This window comes from Juglans regia, chromosome 2, assembly GCF_001411555.2.
Source record: "Juglans regia cultivar Chandler chromosome 2, Walnut 2.0, whole genome shotgun sequence".
NCBI classification, from domain to species: Eukaryota; Viridiplantae; Streptophyta; class Magnoliopsida; order Fagales; family Juglandaceae; genus Juglans; species Juglans regia.
The window spans coordinates 4,489,123-4,505,724 of record NC_049902.1 but is presented as its reverse complement, the minus strand read 5'-3'; the positions used below and the strand labels follow the sequence as shown (position 1 = coordinate 4,505,724).

Below are 16,602 nucleotides of genomic sequence, written 5' to 3'. Positions count from 1 at the left end.
GAGTCATGTTGCATTTAAAAACTCTGACACAAGGAACAATATGAGGAACACCGACATCATGGTAGCAGGCACTATCTGCTCCTCAGGCTTATAGTATAAATAGCAGATCCTAGGTACAAGAATATCTCTCTAATTCCTAGACTCTCTTACCTATTTGCTACCTTCCAAGAATACTTACTAACTTTGGCATTAAGGGTTACCCAGCCCCAGGCCACCCTCTCAAAATCGCAGTCTTTTCTATCTTGTGCAGGGCCCCTTTTTGAAGATCTGAGTTATCGGAGCTTGACTCAAAGGTGTGCGAAACACGACATTAACATCTATATTGATTAATGGAAAGCCAATAGGGCTTATAATTCCTAGTAGAGGGCTGAGGCAAGGGGATTTCCTCTCACCCTATCTATTCTTGTTGTGCATTGAGGGGCTTATTAGCTTATTGAAGGAAGCTGACTGCAATCACTCCATCCTTGGCATTAAAATATGTAGAGGATCACATCGACTAAATCACCTATTTTTTACAGATGACAATGTTATATTTTGTAAAGCAGATGCTTAGACAAATAGGAGAGTGCAACTATTGTTGAAGAAATACGAAAATGCATTAGGTTAGAAAATCAACCGAGAGAAAACCTCTATGGTGTTAAGCATGAATGTGCCAATTGGAAAGCAGGAAAAGATTATGTCTTTGTGGGGGTGTTACCCAGTAAAACAATATGAGAAATATCTTGCCTTGCCCCCAGTGATTGGAAGATCCAAATCTCAAGCTTTTTTAGAAATTAAGCATAAAGTTTGCAGAAACTACAGTGTTGGAATGAGCATATGTTCTCTCAAGGGGGAAGGGAGATGCTAATCAAGCTTATGACACTCTCAATCCCTACCTATGCTATGAGTTGCTTCAAGTTACCTGGTAGTCTATGCTCTAAACTTGAAAGCATGATAACTACATTCTGGTGGGGTTAGAAAAAAGATGAGAGGAAGATACACTGGATCAATTGGGCCAAGATGTGCGACTCCAAATTCAGAGGAGGCCTAGGCTTCAAAGATTTGAGAACTTTTAATATGGCGTTGTTAGCAAAACAAAGGTAGAGAATATCACAAGAGGAAGGAAGCATGTTGCAGAAAATTTATAAGGCAATTATTTCCCAAAGGTTAATTTCTTTGAATCCTCTTTGGGCAATAATCCTTCATATGCCTGGAGAGGAATTTGGGAAGTAAAAAACCTGCTTATCCAAGGCTGCAGATGGAGTATAGGGGATGGAAAATCTGTGAAGAAATGGAAGGACAACTGAATTCAAGGTCATCAAGCTCTTTATAAGGAACTCAATAATATGAAAATAGAAGAGAATGAAGATACTGTGGATAGTCTTATTGATAGCAATACTAAGTGGTGGAATATCATGAAGATTAAAGCTCTTTTCAATCCAACTATAGTAGCAAACATTGTGAAGATTATTATGTGTCCAAGAGACCATGAAGATAAGCGGACACGGACCCCAGAAAAGAATGGCAAGTTTAGTATAAAAAGTGCATATAGATTTTTCAGAGAAAAACAGAACCCAGGAGAGAGCTAAGATGCAAACAAACAACAAGCACTTTGTCATACATTATGGAAATTGAAAGTTTCTAACAAATTCAAAGTTTTTGCATTGGAGAGCCTGTAGGGATGGACTACCCACTCTTTTTAATCTTAGACAAACGCATATTGAAGTGGAAGCAAATTGCAGTTTTTGGCAGGATAATATGGAAGACCTTCCACATGCCATCATTTACTGTCCTAAAATTCGAAATCACGGGAACATATATGTACCGCTGCTGCAAGGTATCAACAAGGATATGAATATGAGAGATATAACACTAAGTGTGAAGGAAAAGGGCACTATTGAAGACCTTGCTATGTTCTTCCTAATAGAATGGGGCTTTTGGTATCGAAGAAACAAAATGATGCACGATAAGGTATGTCTGGATCCTAATCTGGTGATTGAATATGCTTTATCAATTCAGAATCTTCACAAGAAACTGAAAGCTACTCCAAGCACAAAGTCGACAACCTGTTGTAGCTGGAGACCACCTCCTCAGGATTTCTTAAAGCTGAATATAGATGGAGCAATATTTTTTTATCAGCACAAAGCAGGTGTGGGAGTTATTCTCAGGGATACAACGAAAGACATAGTGATGGCTGCTAGCAAACTAGAAAATGAGGTCCATGACCTTGAAACTATTGAACTCCTAGCCATGTTTTGAGGCTTACAACTTTGTGTAAATATGGGCATTGATGATATTATACTTGAGAGTGATTGCTTGTTGATAATCAAAGAACTACATTGTGCTACAAATTCCCATTCTTCTCTAAGGATACCGGTGAAAGAAACAAAAAGGCTTATGCAACTTTTCAGAGTTTGCAAAGTTCAACATGTTAATCGATTAGGGAATGAGGCAGCCCATAAGCTTGCCTATTATTCTTGTAATGTTGAAAGCATTGAGATGTGGTGGGATAATGTTCCAACTGTTGTTTCGTAGGCCATTTGGCTTGACAAAAATAATCTGTAATGCTTCTTATCAATAATATGGTGTTTTCCTATAAATAAATAAAAAATCTTTGTATAACTATGTTACTTTTTTTTCCAGCAAGTTTGTGTTAATAATGTATATATCCAACAATTCAATAATTTATAGTCTCGTACGTACTGTCAATTGTTTTAGTAATATTACTCTTCATTCTAAATCTTGTAATCTCTAATAATTTTAAATGGTTTCTTATATCAACTAGGGGTGACCCCGCCCTCGCTAGGGTGCTACCCGCATATGCGAGGGCGGGGTCACCCCTTCCACACATCCCGCCCCCACATATGGGGGGGGGGGGGTGTTTCAAGCCCTGCACCCTGCCCCTGGGAGGTAGGGGAGGATATCTCATCCGCCCCGCCCCCCGCCCACTTCAAGGGTATTGATGTCCCATTCGGTTTAAAAATGATTTCTGGGTCAAAAAATATTTTTTTGGACCCAAACTAAAATTAGTATATAATTTAAATTGTAAATTAAAATAATATATAACAATCATTTAAAAACTGATAACATAAAACTATGTTATCAATTTTTAAATTTGTTAGACTTGATCACAAGAATATTAGACTTGTTCACAAGATTGTATTGTAGATTGTGAGTCCCACATTGCTCAAATAAGGCTTTTGTATTACTTGACTTTCTATATAAAGGTTGGCCTAGGTGACTAATGCAATATATGTACAATCTTGTGGATAAGTTTAACACTCTTGTGAACAAGTCTAATAAATTGTAATATACAATTATTTATATATATTTATATATATTATAAAAGGCGGGAGTGAGGCGGGGGTGAACCCCATCCTTGGCCAATTCAATACATGTACAATCTTATGAACAAGTCTAATAAATTGTAATATATATACAATTTGTAATATACAATTATTTATATATATATTTATATATATTATAAAAGGCGGGGGCGGGGCGGGATATTTGCGGGGCAGGGGTGAACCCATCCTTGGCCAATGCAATACATGTACAATCTTGTGAACAAGTCTAATAAATTGTAATATATATACAATTTGTAATATACAATTATTTATATATATATATATATATTTATATATATTATAAAAGGCGGGGGGCGGGGCAGGATATTTGCGGGACAGGGGTGAATCCATCCTTGGCCAATACAATACATGTACAATCTTATGAACAAGTCTAATAAATTGTAATATATATACAATTTGTAATATACAATTATTTATATATATATTTATATATATTATAAAAGGCGGGGTTGGGGCGGGGGTGAACCCCATCCCGCCCCCGCCCCCATTGTGGGTGCCAGATGCGGGCGGGGCCACCCACCCCCAGTTGCCCGGCCCTAATAGCAACTACTTAAATGACATCCATTTGAAATGTGTCATATATATTTGACGTGTATCCCTCTTTGTGTTGGATCCCCACTGGTTGTTGCATATGGTGGTGGTCATGAAAGAAGAAGGTTGATGACAACCATGAGCCGAGTCTAAGGTGGTGGAAGTACTGTTACGTGGAAGCCGATGCCAACGAGGTCAAGCCCATGGGTGGCGACAAAATCATCCATTGAGGGATTGGAGAAGGTAAAGCTCGAAGAAGGGTAAGAGCTAGGTGGGTGGGGGATAGTGTATGATCTGCATGGAAGAGTTCTAAAAGGCAGCAATATTGGAAGTCACTCAGATGTTGAGATACCCAAAGCCTAGTGTCCATTGAGTCCGAGAACAAGAATATTGATTATGGATTCAATGTGAGTTCGAATTCATTAGATCAATCTTGCAGAATCACACAGTTGTTGTCTGCGATGGAGTCGGATCATTAAGAACAAGAAGGAACTGGCCTTTTTATACTCCCTTTTCTTGGCATACTCCATATAGTTATGATCTAGTAGCAGTTGATTAATCATGCTTGAAAATATGTTGTAATGTGATACAAGAAGATATTTTTCTTTCTTGTGATTAAATTGAAGGTAAAAGATCAATAGCGATAACATTCCAATGACAGCGATCAAAGTTTTATTCTTCATTATACAAATAAGCCTGTGTGAACCGTATTTAGATTTTCATTATCCAAAGCAACACTCAAGCCTAGTATCTTTTTTCACAAACAATTGGAAAGAAGTCATCAAATTAAGTCCTTGATTTCTCAGAAATTAGGTTGGCTTCATATTGATGCAATAATAAACCATTAAAAAGCTTCTCCAGTGTTCTCAATTCCAATAAACAACTCTTAAAGTGGTTTCTGCACAATCCTAAAAGGGAAAAAAAGGGAAATAACAATACATCAAGCATGAAAAACATAACAAATATACAAGAATTATGTGACACTTACTAAAAGAACACTTAGATCCATTATCTCTGTCGACAGCCGATGAGCCCCAGTCAATTTGCAGCTTCAAACAGGCAAAGGCCAACTTAAGTCCTCCAACAGTAACCAAAGAATATTTAGTGTTCCCCTGTCTTCGGCTGATTGAAAATTTTGTACTTGGTGAAAACGCACATGCCATATTTTCGTGTACAGCAATGATAAAAGGAAAGAAACTTCTCGGTGGCACAAACAAGAAGACCACGAAAACTTTAGCTCATACAGCAATAGCTTGACCAGTAATACCATCATGAAGCTGCAAAGAACCGTCCCTCATCAGGTTGAGGCTTAAACTCTTAAACCTCTCCCTAGAATACTGTCGAGATGCCTTTCTCCAATCAGTTCCAGTTTTCATCATAGCAACGAATTCCTCATAACTAATGCGCCCATCCTGAAAAGAATTTGCAAAAGGGAGAGAGAGAGAGAGAGTTTTGATATCAGAATGCTCAACATCAATTTTAAAATCTTGATGACTTCAACTCTCTTTGCAGCATCTTGACAAGTTCCAAATATTTATCACTATTACCATTTCGTTTCCTGTTTCAAGATGTTCTAGAAGTGATGTTTCTGACAGGTGGTGGGTCCTGAATTTTAAATACAAGAGACGGTAAGGCTTGAAAGACAAACCTTGTCTGTGTCAACCTCTCTCATTATATCATTCACCACATCAGTATCAGTTTCAACCGAGTCATCTGCTAAGCCTTCCCGCAGTTCATTTGATTCAATATATCCGCTTTCATCTTTGTCGAAAAACATAAAGGCTCTGCGGAAATGCTCATCATTCTCCATCCTTTGCAAGTGAATTGTTACCGCTACAAACTCTCCATAGTCCAGTACTCCATTCCCATCCACATCAGCCTAAATAGATATCACAACTTGTAGTCTATTAGTTTGAATATTAAAAAAAAACAAAATACAACAAAATCTATCATAAAAATTTTGGACAATGGAGCACTGAACCATATTGAACAGAAACCAATGCTTTTAGATGTTGTGATCTGAAAGCATTTATCAATCAATGAGTGTTGACATTACAGTGAAACCCAACCAAAATTTATCCTCTTTATGAGTCTCACTTGTCTAGGAAACATTATTTGAACCATACATAGTAATAGTCACAAGTGTTTAAGTCATCCTAACTGCTTATAAATACTTGAAATTATCAGGTTTCAAAGCATTTTCACTTCATTGAAAACATAGGGAGGTGCCAAGTTTGGCATAGTGGTAAAGAGCAAATGGCATCAGCAGGATTTTGTGGGTAGTAACATGAGGACAGAGGTTTGAGAAGAAAAGGTCTAACCAAAGGGGAATCCAAGGTATGCTGTCCAGTGAACCATGTATGATAGTTTTTATCTCTGAAAATAACTGAAGTGACTTTCAAATCTGCATTTAAACAAGCAAGAAATTTACCACTTCCATCAGCATTTTTATCTCTGGTTCAGCCAATTGTGAACCAACTTTTCGAAGCCCAGTCCTCAGTTCTTCGTATGTTACTTTCCCATCTCTGTCCGTGTCCATCAATGTAAACATATCTCTGATTACTTCTACCTCTTCAACAGACAAGTGTTCTGCAATTACCTACATAAATTGATCGAACAAACCCAAATCACCGACCAAAGTCAAATTGTACATCACCACTCTTATAGTCAGAAATAGAGCCAACAATTACACCTAAAACCTAAATAGATTCTTACTCGAAGAGCTTTCTTTTTGAACCTGTTCATCACAGAGAACTGCTTGAGTCTTGACCGCACAATATCTCCCAATGGGACATTTGGCGCTTTCTTTGCATTTTGCAGCCAGGAGTGATCTACCAAAAGATGAAAGAGAAGAAAATACAGATTAGTATTAGCAGTTTTAAGAAAGCTAGCCATACTGCAGAAAAACTCAAACTCCAAACAGTTCAAATATATCAGCAGCTCAACAATTTTCCTCCTTGTACCAACCAAAATAACACACTGCCTCCAAGTGATATGAGAATATGCATTTGTGTCTATAAACACATGCCTTTTTAATAGCTGTTTAATAGCTCCTTTTGAGATAGAAACTTGTCAACAAAGAAGGGATTACTGCACTAAACACAAGGATATAGCGAGTAGTGTTGAATACAGTTTCCATTGAAACTACATGAATGTTATTCGTCAACTTACAAGTAGAAAAGAGTAGTGAAGTCCAGCCTTTTATCATGAATACATCTTAAAATGATTCATTCTAAGAAAATCTTGTCTATGGAAAGCCACCAACAATACAATGTGATTCCCAAATAAAGTCATGGCCCAATGAAGTGACCACAAAAAGTGGTCTTCAATTTTATTTTCAAATAAATTTAGCAGGACTTAGGAGTGGGCTATCGACACGGTCAAATATTTCAGATTTACCGTGGCAATTTCTGAATAATGAAGAGATCATAGCCATCAAGATCTTGAGAAACAAAACAGTTCAAAGAAAGGCTATCTAGGAAGGTAAGAAAAAGAAAAAAAACAGTATCGGAGATATCAATCTTGAAGACATAAAGCAAGCCATGCATGATGTAACTATCCAAGTAATTGCCTCATAGCAGCTATTATCTTCCAGGAGGCTCCGAGTCTGCTGATTAAGTCTTAAGAGACTCAATCACTACGAATCTACGATAATGGCAACATCAAACACAAAATACACCTTCCATACCCTTTAAACTTTTTTTAATGTCTAAAACCTGTAAGCCTCCTAAGATTTCAGGGCATGGCACAGCACCCTAAAGTTCTAAAGTCAAGTGGCAAGATGCAAACTATTATGTAGAGGCCATGGTTAGCCTTAACCACATAAAAGTATACACACTGTAAAAATGAATCAAATTGCTCTACAAATAAAAAGCAGAAAAAATATCACAAGGTGGTAAGATAATTATTATCATGGTGAGATTCATTTTGGAATTCACCATGTTGGACTATATGACGTATTGTTTTACTAAAAAATATAAATGTACATGTTCGTTGACATAAAACAAAATTTTTCTCGTAACATTTAAATGATTGTAATATAATAACATGAGTTGGCTAATGATCTATTGATACTTTCTTTTTTTTTTTTATGCGAAAAATATACGTATAAACTTAGCTACATTTAATGGGTTCATTTGCTTGGTATTGTTAACAAGAGGTTTATAAGAATTTAAAAAGACTTCGAGAAGGGCCTAACATTTCTTTTCTACAGGTGACTTGTGGATCTATTTATATCACTAAGGGTGTAAGAAATGCCTTCAATTTTTTTTCTCTTGGGTGGGACGACGCATAGCCCTCTGGTCTACTTGGGGCTCCACCACTACCCAACCTAGAAATGATTCTTTCCGATCTCAACACCACCCCAAAAAAAAAAAAAAAGCGAGCGACTACAAAGAGTGTTCAAATTTTCTTAGTTGTTAGCCCCTTTTACCGGGAATGGAAAAGAGTACACCAGCCAAACCGAAAGTTTAAGTTAAATCCAAGTGGTTCAACCTTAAGATATCCCTTCTTCCTCTTTGCCAACCACTCATGAGATTTTCTATCAAGCAATCTAAAAGGCTAAACCTGAAATCTAAGTCAAAATCTAGCAAACAATAGTATTCCATGGTCATTTAGATTGATTTTTTTCTCTGATAAGTGTGGTCATTTAGACTGATGATTAAAATGATACTGATGATCATGCATAATCAAATGGTAAAACTATTTCAAGCAAGTGAATCACTATCGTAAAACCTTCTCATGACAAGAAGAATAGAATCCTAGAAACGGAGAGTGAGACAGCAAAACATTCTCTCAACACCGCATTAAGCCCTTGGGTGGAACCTCAATTAAATGAAAGCCAGAATTTAGAGTGGTGAGATTACTGCCACTAAGGTGCATCACTTAATTCCCAATAAGAAGTCCATTACTAACCGACGTAAAATCTGGAACCAAATTAACAATGAAGCTTCGAAAACTATTCAACTTTGTATTGAATGACAGCAAGTCAAACCCAGTATCACAAACTGCTAAAGAACTTACCAAGCACTTGTTGAGCAGTCAACCGCTTTCTGGGATCCGGCTCCAGCATCTGTCGAACTAGGCCCTTAGCACTGTCAGATATCTGAGGCCATGGTTCCCTCTTAAAATCGATGACCCCCCTTAAAATCGCAAGAGCAACCCCCTGTTCGGTCTCTGCCATAAACAATCAAAAGAATAAAAAATATAAGATTTTCACCGCCACGTTCACCAAAGCTGGCTTTAATAGGGAGGGAAAAAAAACAACACAAAAAAAAAAAAAAAAAAAAAAAAAAAACACCTGCCCAAAATGGAGGAACCCCGCATAACAGAATATAAAGGATCACGCCGGCGCTCCATATATCAACCTCTGGTCCATAATTCCGTTTCAACACCTCCGGCGCCATGTAGTAGGGACTCCCCACGATTTCCGAAAACCTCTCCCCTAAGAACCACAATAAAACACCAAATTTAGCGTTGAAAAAGAAATCAACAATCAACCAAAAATACAATATTGGAAAAACCAACAATCAACCCAAAACCCACACAGCATGTGTCACGAGGAACCGGAAATCACTTGCATGCGAGGCTTAATCATCACAAAGAGTCTGAAATCAACTAAAATATGAAGCAAAACCATAGGCCCTTGGTAAAAAAAATCCAAAACCACAAAAACAACCGAAATTAACATCTAGTACCGTACCTGGCTTAAAAAACACGGAGAGACCGAAATCGATGGCCTTGAGCGGCGAATGCTCCTTCTTATTGGCGAACAAGAAATTCTCAGGTTTCAAGTCCCTATGCATAACCCCATTGGCGTGACACATCCGCACCACCTCGGCTATTGTCCTCGCTACGCTCGCTGCGGCCCTCTCGCTGTAATGCCCCCTCGCCACGATCCTATCGAACAGCTCCCCTCCCTCGCACAGCTCCATCACGAGGTGCACGTTCTCGTTGTCTTCGTACGTCGCCTTCAGCTTCACCACGTTCGGGTGGTCCGGAAGCGTCGACATTATCGCCACCTCCCGGCGCACGTCTTCCACGTCAACCCCCGTCCGGAGCTTCCGCTTCGAGATAGACTTGCAGGCCAGTGCCTCCTTGGTCTCCCTATCCGTACACAGGTAAGTGATGCCGAACTCTCCCCGGCCAAGCTCCCGGCCGAGGATGTACTTGTCTCCGATACGGGTGCGATGGGTTAATGAAACGATGTCCTTCAGCACTCGAATGGGGGCGGGAGAACGAATCGAGTCCTCGGCATACGGGTTTGGCTTCCGCTCAACAGTTCTCTTCTTCTTCTTCTTCTTGCGGTTTGTGCGGTTAGAGTTCCTCTCTGCTTTGGCGTCTCCTCTAACGCAAGCATTACAGTTTCCCATGCTGTAACAGACGCACAGACACAAACCGAGAGAGAGAGAGAGAGATATTCAGTGTCGCTGCCACTGAAAAACGGTGCGTTTCGGGTGGTGGTGGCGCCGGTGAGTTACACGGGCCGGCCAGCGGGGAGAGAGAAAACGCGGGGTTTCAGTTAGAGGACAATCAAGGTGGCTTTTGAAAAAACATTAATATAATTTTATATTTTAAGTTTCTGAAATTATTTTAATTATTATTAGAAGATTAACTTGATTTTACTGAAATGTCCTTATCTATATTACAGTACATTGGCTATACGAGTTTGGAGTAATTTGTTAAGTGTGCTAGGGTACATGAGATTTTGGTGTACTCAATATCTCTTTTTTTAAATCATTTATAATCTATTTAGAATACAATTATCTAGTAAACCACATTAATTTATGATTTTTTTATAGATTTTTTTTATGAATAATAATAATATTATTATTTATTATTTTCTTCTTTGTGAAACCTATATCCGATGGTCAATGAGCTAAGTGTTACTGTTTAAGATGCCGTGGAGAATAGTTGTTGAAGTTGTTCAACGGTCGAGATCCTTGCGGTGGGAGTATTTTGACTTTTATTTTATATATATTTTTTTATTTCTTCTCCATTCCATACGGAAAGAAGAGAATTGCAACAGTCCAACAAGATTTTATAAAAACGAGAATTTACAGTAAATATCGCGTAATTTTTTTAAAAAAATTAAATAAATAAAAATTAAATTTTTAATGATAGATTTATTTTTTTTAAATGATTGCACGATATTTATGCATTCTATAATTATATGTAACATTACTTAAAATATAGTTTTAATTATGCAGTGAATTTTTTTTTATGAATTTTTTTTTTTAATAATCAAAGCATTTCTCGAAAAAAATATTAGTTGGATTTATATTAAAGAAAAAAAAAATTATGAGCCTATTTGGTAAAAGGATGACATATATTTATTTATTTATTTATCATAATATTTCGCGTCATCTCATTTACTCACGAAATGAATAATTAATTCGAGGAAAGATAGATACAATATTTCGTCTTTACGTGACGTGAAATATGGGGGTTTTGCATGATTGTAGTTTCCATAGAAATATCCAAAAAAACTTGATAAGTATATTTTTGAAGTAATTGAAATCCAAAAGTACTGAATATACGTGTGTTTGTTCGTTTGTTTTTATTGGTGGATGGGAAATTTCTGAGTAGTTTAACAAAATGGTTTGGTTTTGGAATAATAGTGCAACACTATTATAGGAATGAACTACTCTTCATTGACTTTATTCCACCTCATTAAATGCCCAACTAATGTTTTTGTTGTATTTGGAATTTATTTATTTTTTTAATAAAATAAAATGAAATTCATTTTAATATTTTTTTAATAATATAAAAATTATTTTATACAATAATTAACGTCATATGTCAGATTATAAAGATATTTTTATAAAAATAAAATAGATCTGTTACACTAGATTAAATTACGTCAATTTATAAAATTTCATTTTATACTCACGACTACTTCGTACATACCTACAAAAATTATAGCGTCAAATTTTGATGTGTAAGAAAAAGTTTTATATAAAAGAAGGGTATGATTAGCATGACAAGCAAGTCATTAGTATGGGAATATCCAGAAAGAGAGAGAAAGAGGATTGAAGAAATACAGAAAGGAAGTAGGTGGAGACATGGTCAAGATGGTGAGAGGCCATGAGAGTCCTCCTCCCTCCTTAACTCATCAAGATGGAAGATCTAAGATTCCATTTGTTAAAGTCAACAAAGATGATGACAAGTCCATCTTCCTTTAAGCAAAAGAAAGAGGAAAATGTCTTGGCGTTGCTTCTTAATAAAAATGTGTTTTACCATTCAAATATTATTTTGGTAGTGCTAATTCACTGTAAGAAAAATAAATTTTTATGACGGATTATTTATGATGAGTGATTATTTATAATAAAAACAGACTCATTTTAATAAAAAATAATTATTTTTTTAAAAAATAACTAATTATAAATAAACAGTTTTTTTATAGTGACCAAAATCAAATTCTATGGCTTTATTTTCTCATACTCTTTCAATTTCTATAAAAGGGTTTGCTAATGTTATTTTGCAGCTACGCGCATGAAACAGACACTGTTTCAAATTTTTATTTTTTTGATAATTTGGACTTTTTTACGTAAGATTTGTACCTTATTGTAAGAGTATCCAAATAAATATATATATTCAATAATAAGACAATTTCTGAGAGTCAAAAGGCTAATAGCATATAATTAAAGAAGTTCTCAAAAAACGAGACCCCGACCCCAATGCACGCCCTTCATTAAGTTCTTATGTCTTTACCCTAACGTAAATATTTTATCGAAAAATATTTTAATAATGATATAAAAATAAATTTATAAATTGATATGATATATTAAAATATAAATTTATTTTTATTATAAAATAAATCTAATGTATCAAATAAAATTACATCAATTTATCACTTTACTTTTATAAAATCACTTTGTAAATTTCATAGATTGACCCACGTAGATAGGATTCGATTGCTATAATTTGATGCTTTTTAAAGAACTTGCATATGCATACTGAATTGGACGATGATATGCATGAATTTGAAGAGTCTATATTTTATATATATATATATATATATATATATATATATATATATATATATCTTAACATTGACTTGACACATGAATATTATATTCATCCTCGATATCTCCTCCAATGAGATTATTTGGAGCACTTTAATCATGGAGCTAGAACCTTTTAAATTGTAGCAGCTAGTCTTATAATTGGTGTCACAAAGTATCTCTTTCTATTGATCTCCCATATAAACTGAAAAATAATAGTCTTTAACTATTTTACATTTGGATCCAAGAAAAATGTGATTGATATACACATAATCATGTTGTTTTTCATTCTAAATTTTATCATCCTCGATCACAGTTGTTATACAGCATATTTAAATGACTGCTACTTAAATGGTCGACGTATGTAATCACTTAAAATGTAAAGCATTAGCAAATATAACTTAGAATGATCATGTTGTCTTTGAGTAGTCATTTTCCTTTTATTTTAGTTATATATTCTTCATAATTATATATAACCATTTGTTAATGAATCTTGAGCAATTGGCTTGGCACATGAGTTGATTAATATTATTATGATCTTTATGTTCAATGCCTCTACTCCTCAGAAAATATTATGGACCACCTTAGTGTTTTATGGGAGTAGAATAACCTTTTATTAAATTGCATATATTAGTCATATTCATATTTGGTGTCACAAAGTATCTCTTTTTCTTTTTTAAAATAAAGAATAATCCACAAAGCATCTCATGACGACTCTTCAAAAATGCTTTTGCAACTGTCCTCGATTGGCATCGTTAATGTGACATTTCAATCATTGCAATCTTTTAATACACCTTAAATAATATTTACAGTCTTAAAATATTTACAATCCTCATTTATATATATATATATATATTTTAAATGAATAAATTTAAAATCTACACGAAAAAATTATTTTTTTTAATAATAATCTATATTTTTTTTTAAAGGTAGTATACAGAAACTCTGCACATTTTAAGACTATATATAATATTATCCATTATATATATATATATATATTTATATATATAAAATACTTGCATATGCTTTCTCGTGACTCCTCGTAACGAGGTAAATTGCTTTTGTTAGAGGGGTTAATGGAATGGAATATGCGATGGATTAGAAATACTCATGTTTGATGATGGCCAAAGCATATATGGTTGGAAAACATCCAAATTCTCATCAGTGCATTTAATGTTGTTTTGGATTATACATACATATTGATCATCATGTACGTGCTAATTGCTACAAAAATCATCGATTGATATCATCTGTATAATTGAGAATATATAATAAAATATAAGATGAAAAACTATCTTAGTCTAATTTCACCCTAAAATTCAGATAAAAAAAACTATAAAAGATCTCAAAATTGAGTTGAAAGGTGCTTGATCTTATATATATACCATTTGCCAAAGGGAAAGAGTAGTAATGATGAGGAAAGGGTGGCTTTGAAGGTATAGGCAAACTTTAAACCCTGGCAATGGCATGGCCAATCAATCTCTTTCTCTTCCAAGTGAAAAAAGAAGAGAAAGTTGATGATGTTGGCACTATAATGATGTTTGATGATGGGGTTGCAAGGCAGCATGTGATCTTTCCCACGCCAACTGCATCAAATTAGGATTACTACAAACCTTTTCGGCTCCTTTTCAATTTCAAAAGGTGCACTTACCCTACATTGAGGCACCCTTTTCCTAATTCCAAAAGTTCCAATTGTTCCCCTAACCACGGGGGGTTCTTGGGATTCTTAATAAAGTTATCCTAATTGGATGCAATACAAGAAAAATAAATATTTATGACAGACTATTTGCGACAAAAACGGATTGATTTTGACAGAAAATAATCATTTTCACAGAATATATATAACTGGCTACAAATAAGTAGTTTACTTGTAGTGATGATTCATGATCTTTATGAATGGATATCTATCTCTTTGATTATGTTACTCTTAATTTATAATCAAAACTACATGTAAAATATATTAGAAATATCCACTATCGCCATCTAATAGCATTGGCATTCTAAGATTGGAAAGTTCAAAAAATACATTGGTCTAAAAAACGACCTGCACAACCTCTTGTACAATGGGCAGCATCCACTCTTTCACTTGGAAGCATCCCAATCAAGAATTTGATATAGGCAGTGGCGCCATTGGCCATTTTCTTTAAAATAAAAGATCTAATACGTACAATATGCCACATATATATATATATATATAGCTAGCAATCCATCCATCCCAAGATTTCCTTCTCTTCTAATGTTGATGAATTTGCCATGAATGATATATTATTCAAGCTAGGCTAACTCCGGCCATGCATCTCCTGATCCATTTTATGCATGATCTTCTTCTTAAATCACAAAGTCATGTAGGTGGGGTATCAACCAATCTCTCTCTCTCTCTCTCTCTCTCTCTCTCAAGTTGTCTTATTTTCCATGGAAATATAATACGTACCGTGCGTCAATCTATAGTACTACTCATGGACCAACAACATCCAATCTTAAAAACTAGCTAGGTACGTGAGCCACATGAATATTATGCATTTTCACGTACGTACGTCGTGATCTCATGACCAAATGCAACACGAAATGCTCATCACGCATGCTGCAATCGTCTTCCTTGATTAATTATAAGTAGTTACGTACGTATATTATATTATATTATATGCCTATATATACTTTATAACTATTATCAATAATATTTGATCTCAAGCATGTTCTCATGCCACAATCCCAACCGTACGTCTAGGGCATCTCATGCGCGTTTCATCCACTCATAGTCGTGGGATTTCTATATACCCAAAACACTTATTCAAACTAGCTGGTCTTCTACCAATTAACTTCAATACAAAGGTAGGGAAAATGATTTATATATAATATTTTTTACAATACTTTACACGAATATATTTTAAATAAGAAGTATTTTTATAAAATATCTTATAAAAATAACATCATTTTATAAAAATATTCTCATTTTATAATATTATTGTGTAATATATTATATAATATGTATATCATTAATCTATTGCATTTACTACTCAATCCAACATGAGAATCTGGCTGATTGGTTAGCCAGACTAGCCTCTGACTTACATGATCTATGAACAAAAAAATTACCAAGAAAACAAAAGCATAACTTCTCTTGTTGTCCTCATCCTTTTTCCCCACTTGCCCATCAATCTAATTAATGACTAAACCCTAACCTAACAATCTTGTTCGACCCAAAACGTCACCTCAACTCAAAGGCTAGCTGGTGCTGGCCCATCAATTCAACTTGGTCATGCTTATTTAAGCCGCTCGGCCAAACCCGGCCACCCACCAACCATCACCCTTCACTATTCCATCATAATAACATATATCTCATTCTTTAGTTTACTTTATTTTACTTTTTCAGGAAAGAAATTAACTCATTTCATTGCATAAAAAATAAGAATTTGTAATAGATTATTTCAGACGATAATGAATATTTCTGATAAAAAAAATACTCATTTTGACAATCAATAATTATTTTCTTTAGAAATAATTGATAACAAATAAATAATTTTTTTGTAATAAATTTTTCTTTTTACACAAAAAAAATATACGGGCAATAAATTCCCCTACGTACTAATCCCACCAAACGACTAAAAGACCTCTATATGTCTCATTCATCGTAATTAAAAACCGTATTGAATAAATGAAAGTCAAAACACACTGTTGCATATCTCAGAAAATCCAAACTCCTCCAAACTGTTGGATAAAAG

At 34.9% G+C, this 16,602-nt stretch overlaps 1 protein-coding gene across 1 annotated transcript; it reads right to left on the bottom strand.

The window, feature by feature from the left end:
* Positions 1 to 4,739: 4,739 nt before the first annotated feature.
* Positions 4,740 to 10,412, bottom strand: LOC108999272 (calcium-dependent protein kinase 10-like). Its single transcript, XM_035687898.1, has 7 exons — positions 9,580 to 10,412; positions 9,178 to 9,321; positions 8,901 to 9,053; positions 6,594 to 6,709; positions 6,310 to 6,477; positions 5,527 to 5,757; positions 4,740 to 5,290 (listed from the first exon to the last, which is right to left on the bottom strand). The coding sequence occupies exons 1-7, from the start codon at positions 10,247 to 10,249 to the stop codon at positions 5,117 to 5,119; spliced, it is 1,656 nt and encodes a 551-aa protein (XP_035543791.1). The 5' UTR covers positions 10,250 to 10,412; the 3' UTR covers positions 4,740 to 5,116.
* Between the last annotated feature and the right edge of the window lie 6,190 nt (positions 10,413 to 16,602).

Coding starts and splice junctions, on each gene's coding strand:
- LOC108999272 (XM_035687898.1), bottom strand. CDS start 10,249: ATGGGAAACTGTAATGCTTGCGTTAGAGGAGACGCCAAAGCAGAGAGG. Junction 6,710..8,900: donor GACTGCTCAACAAGTGCTTG/GTAAGTTCTTTA, acceptor ATCTTTTGGTAG/ATCACTCCTGGCTGCAAAAT. Junction 6,478..6,593: donor TCAAAAAGAAAGCTCTTCGA/GTAAGAATCTAT, acceptor CAATTTATGTAG/GTAATTGCAGAACACTTGTC.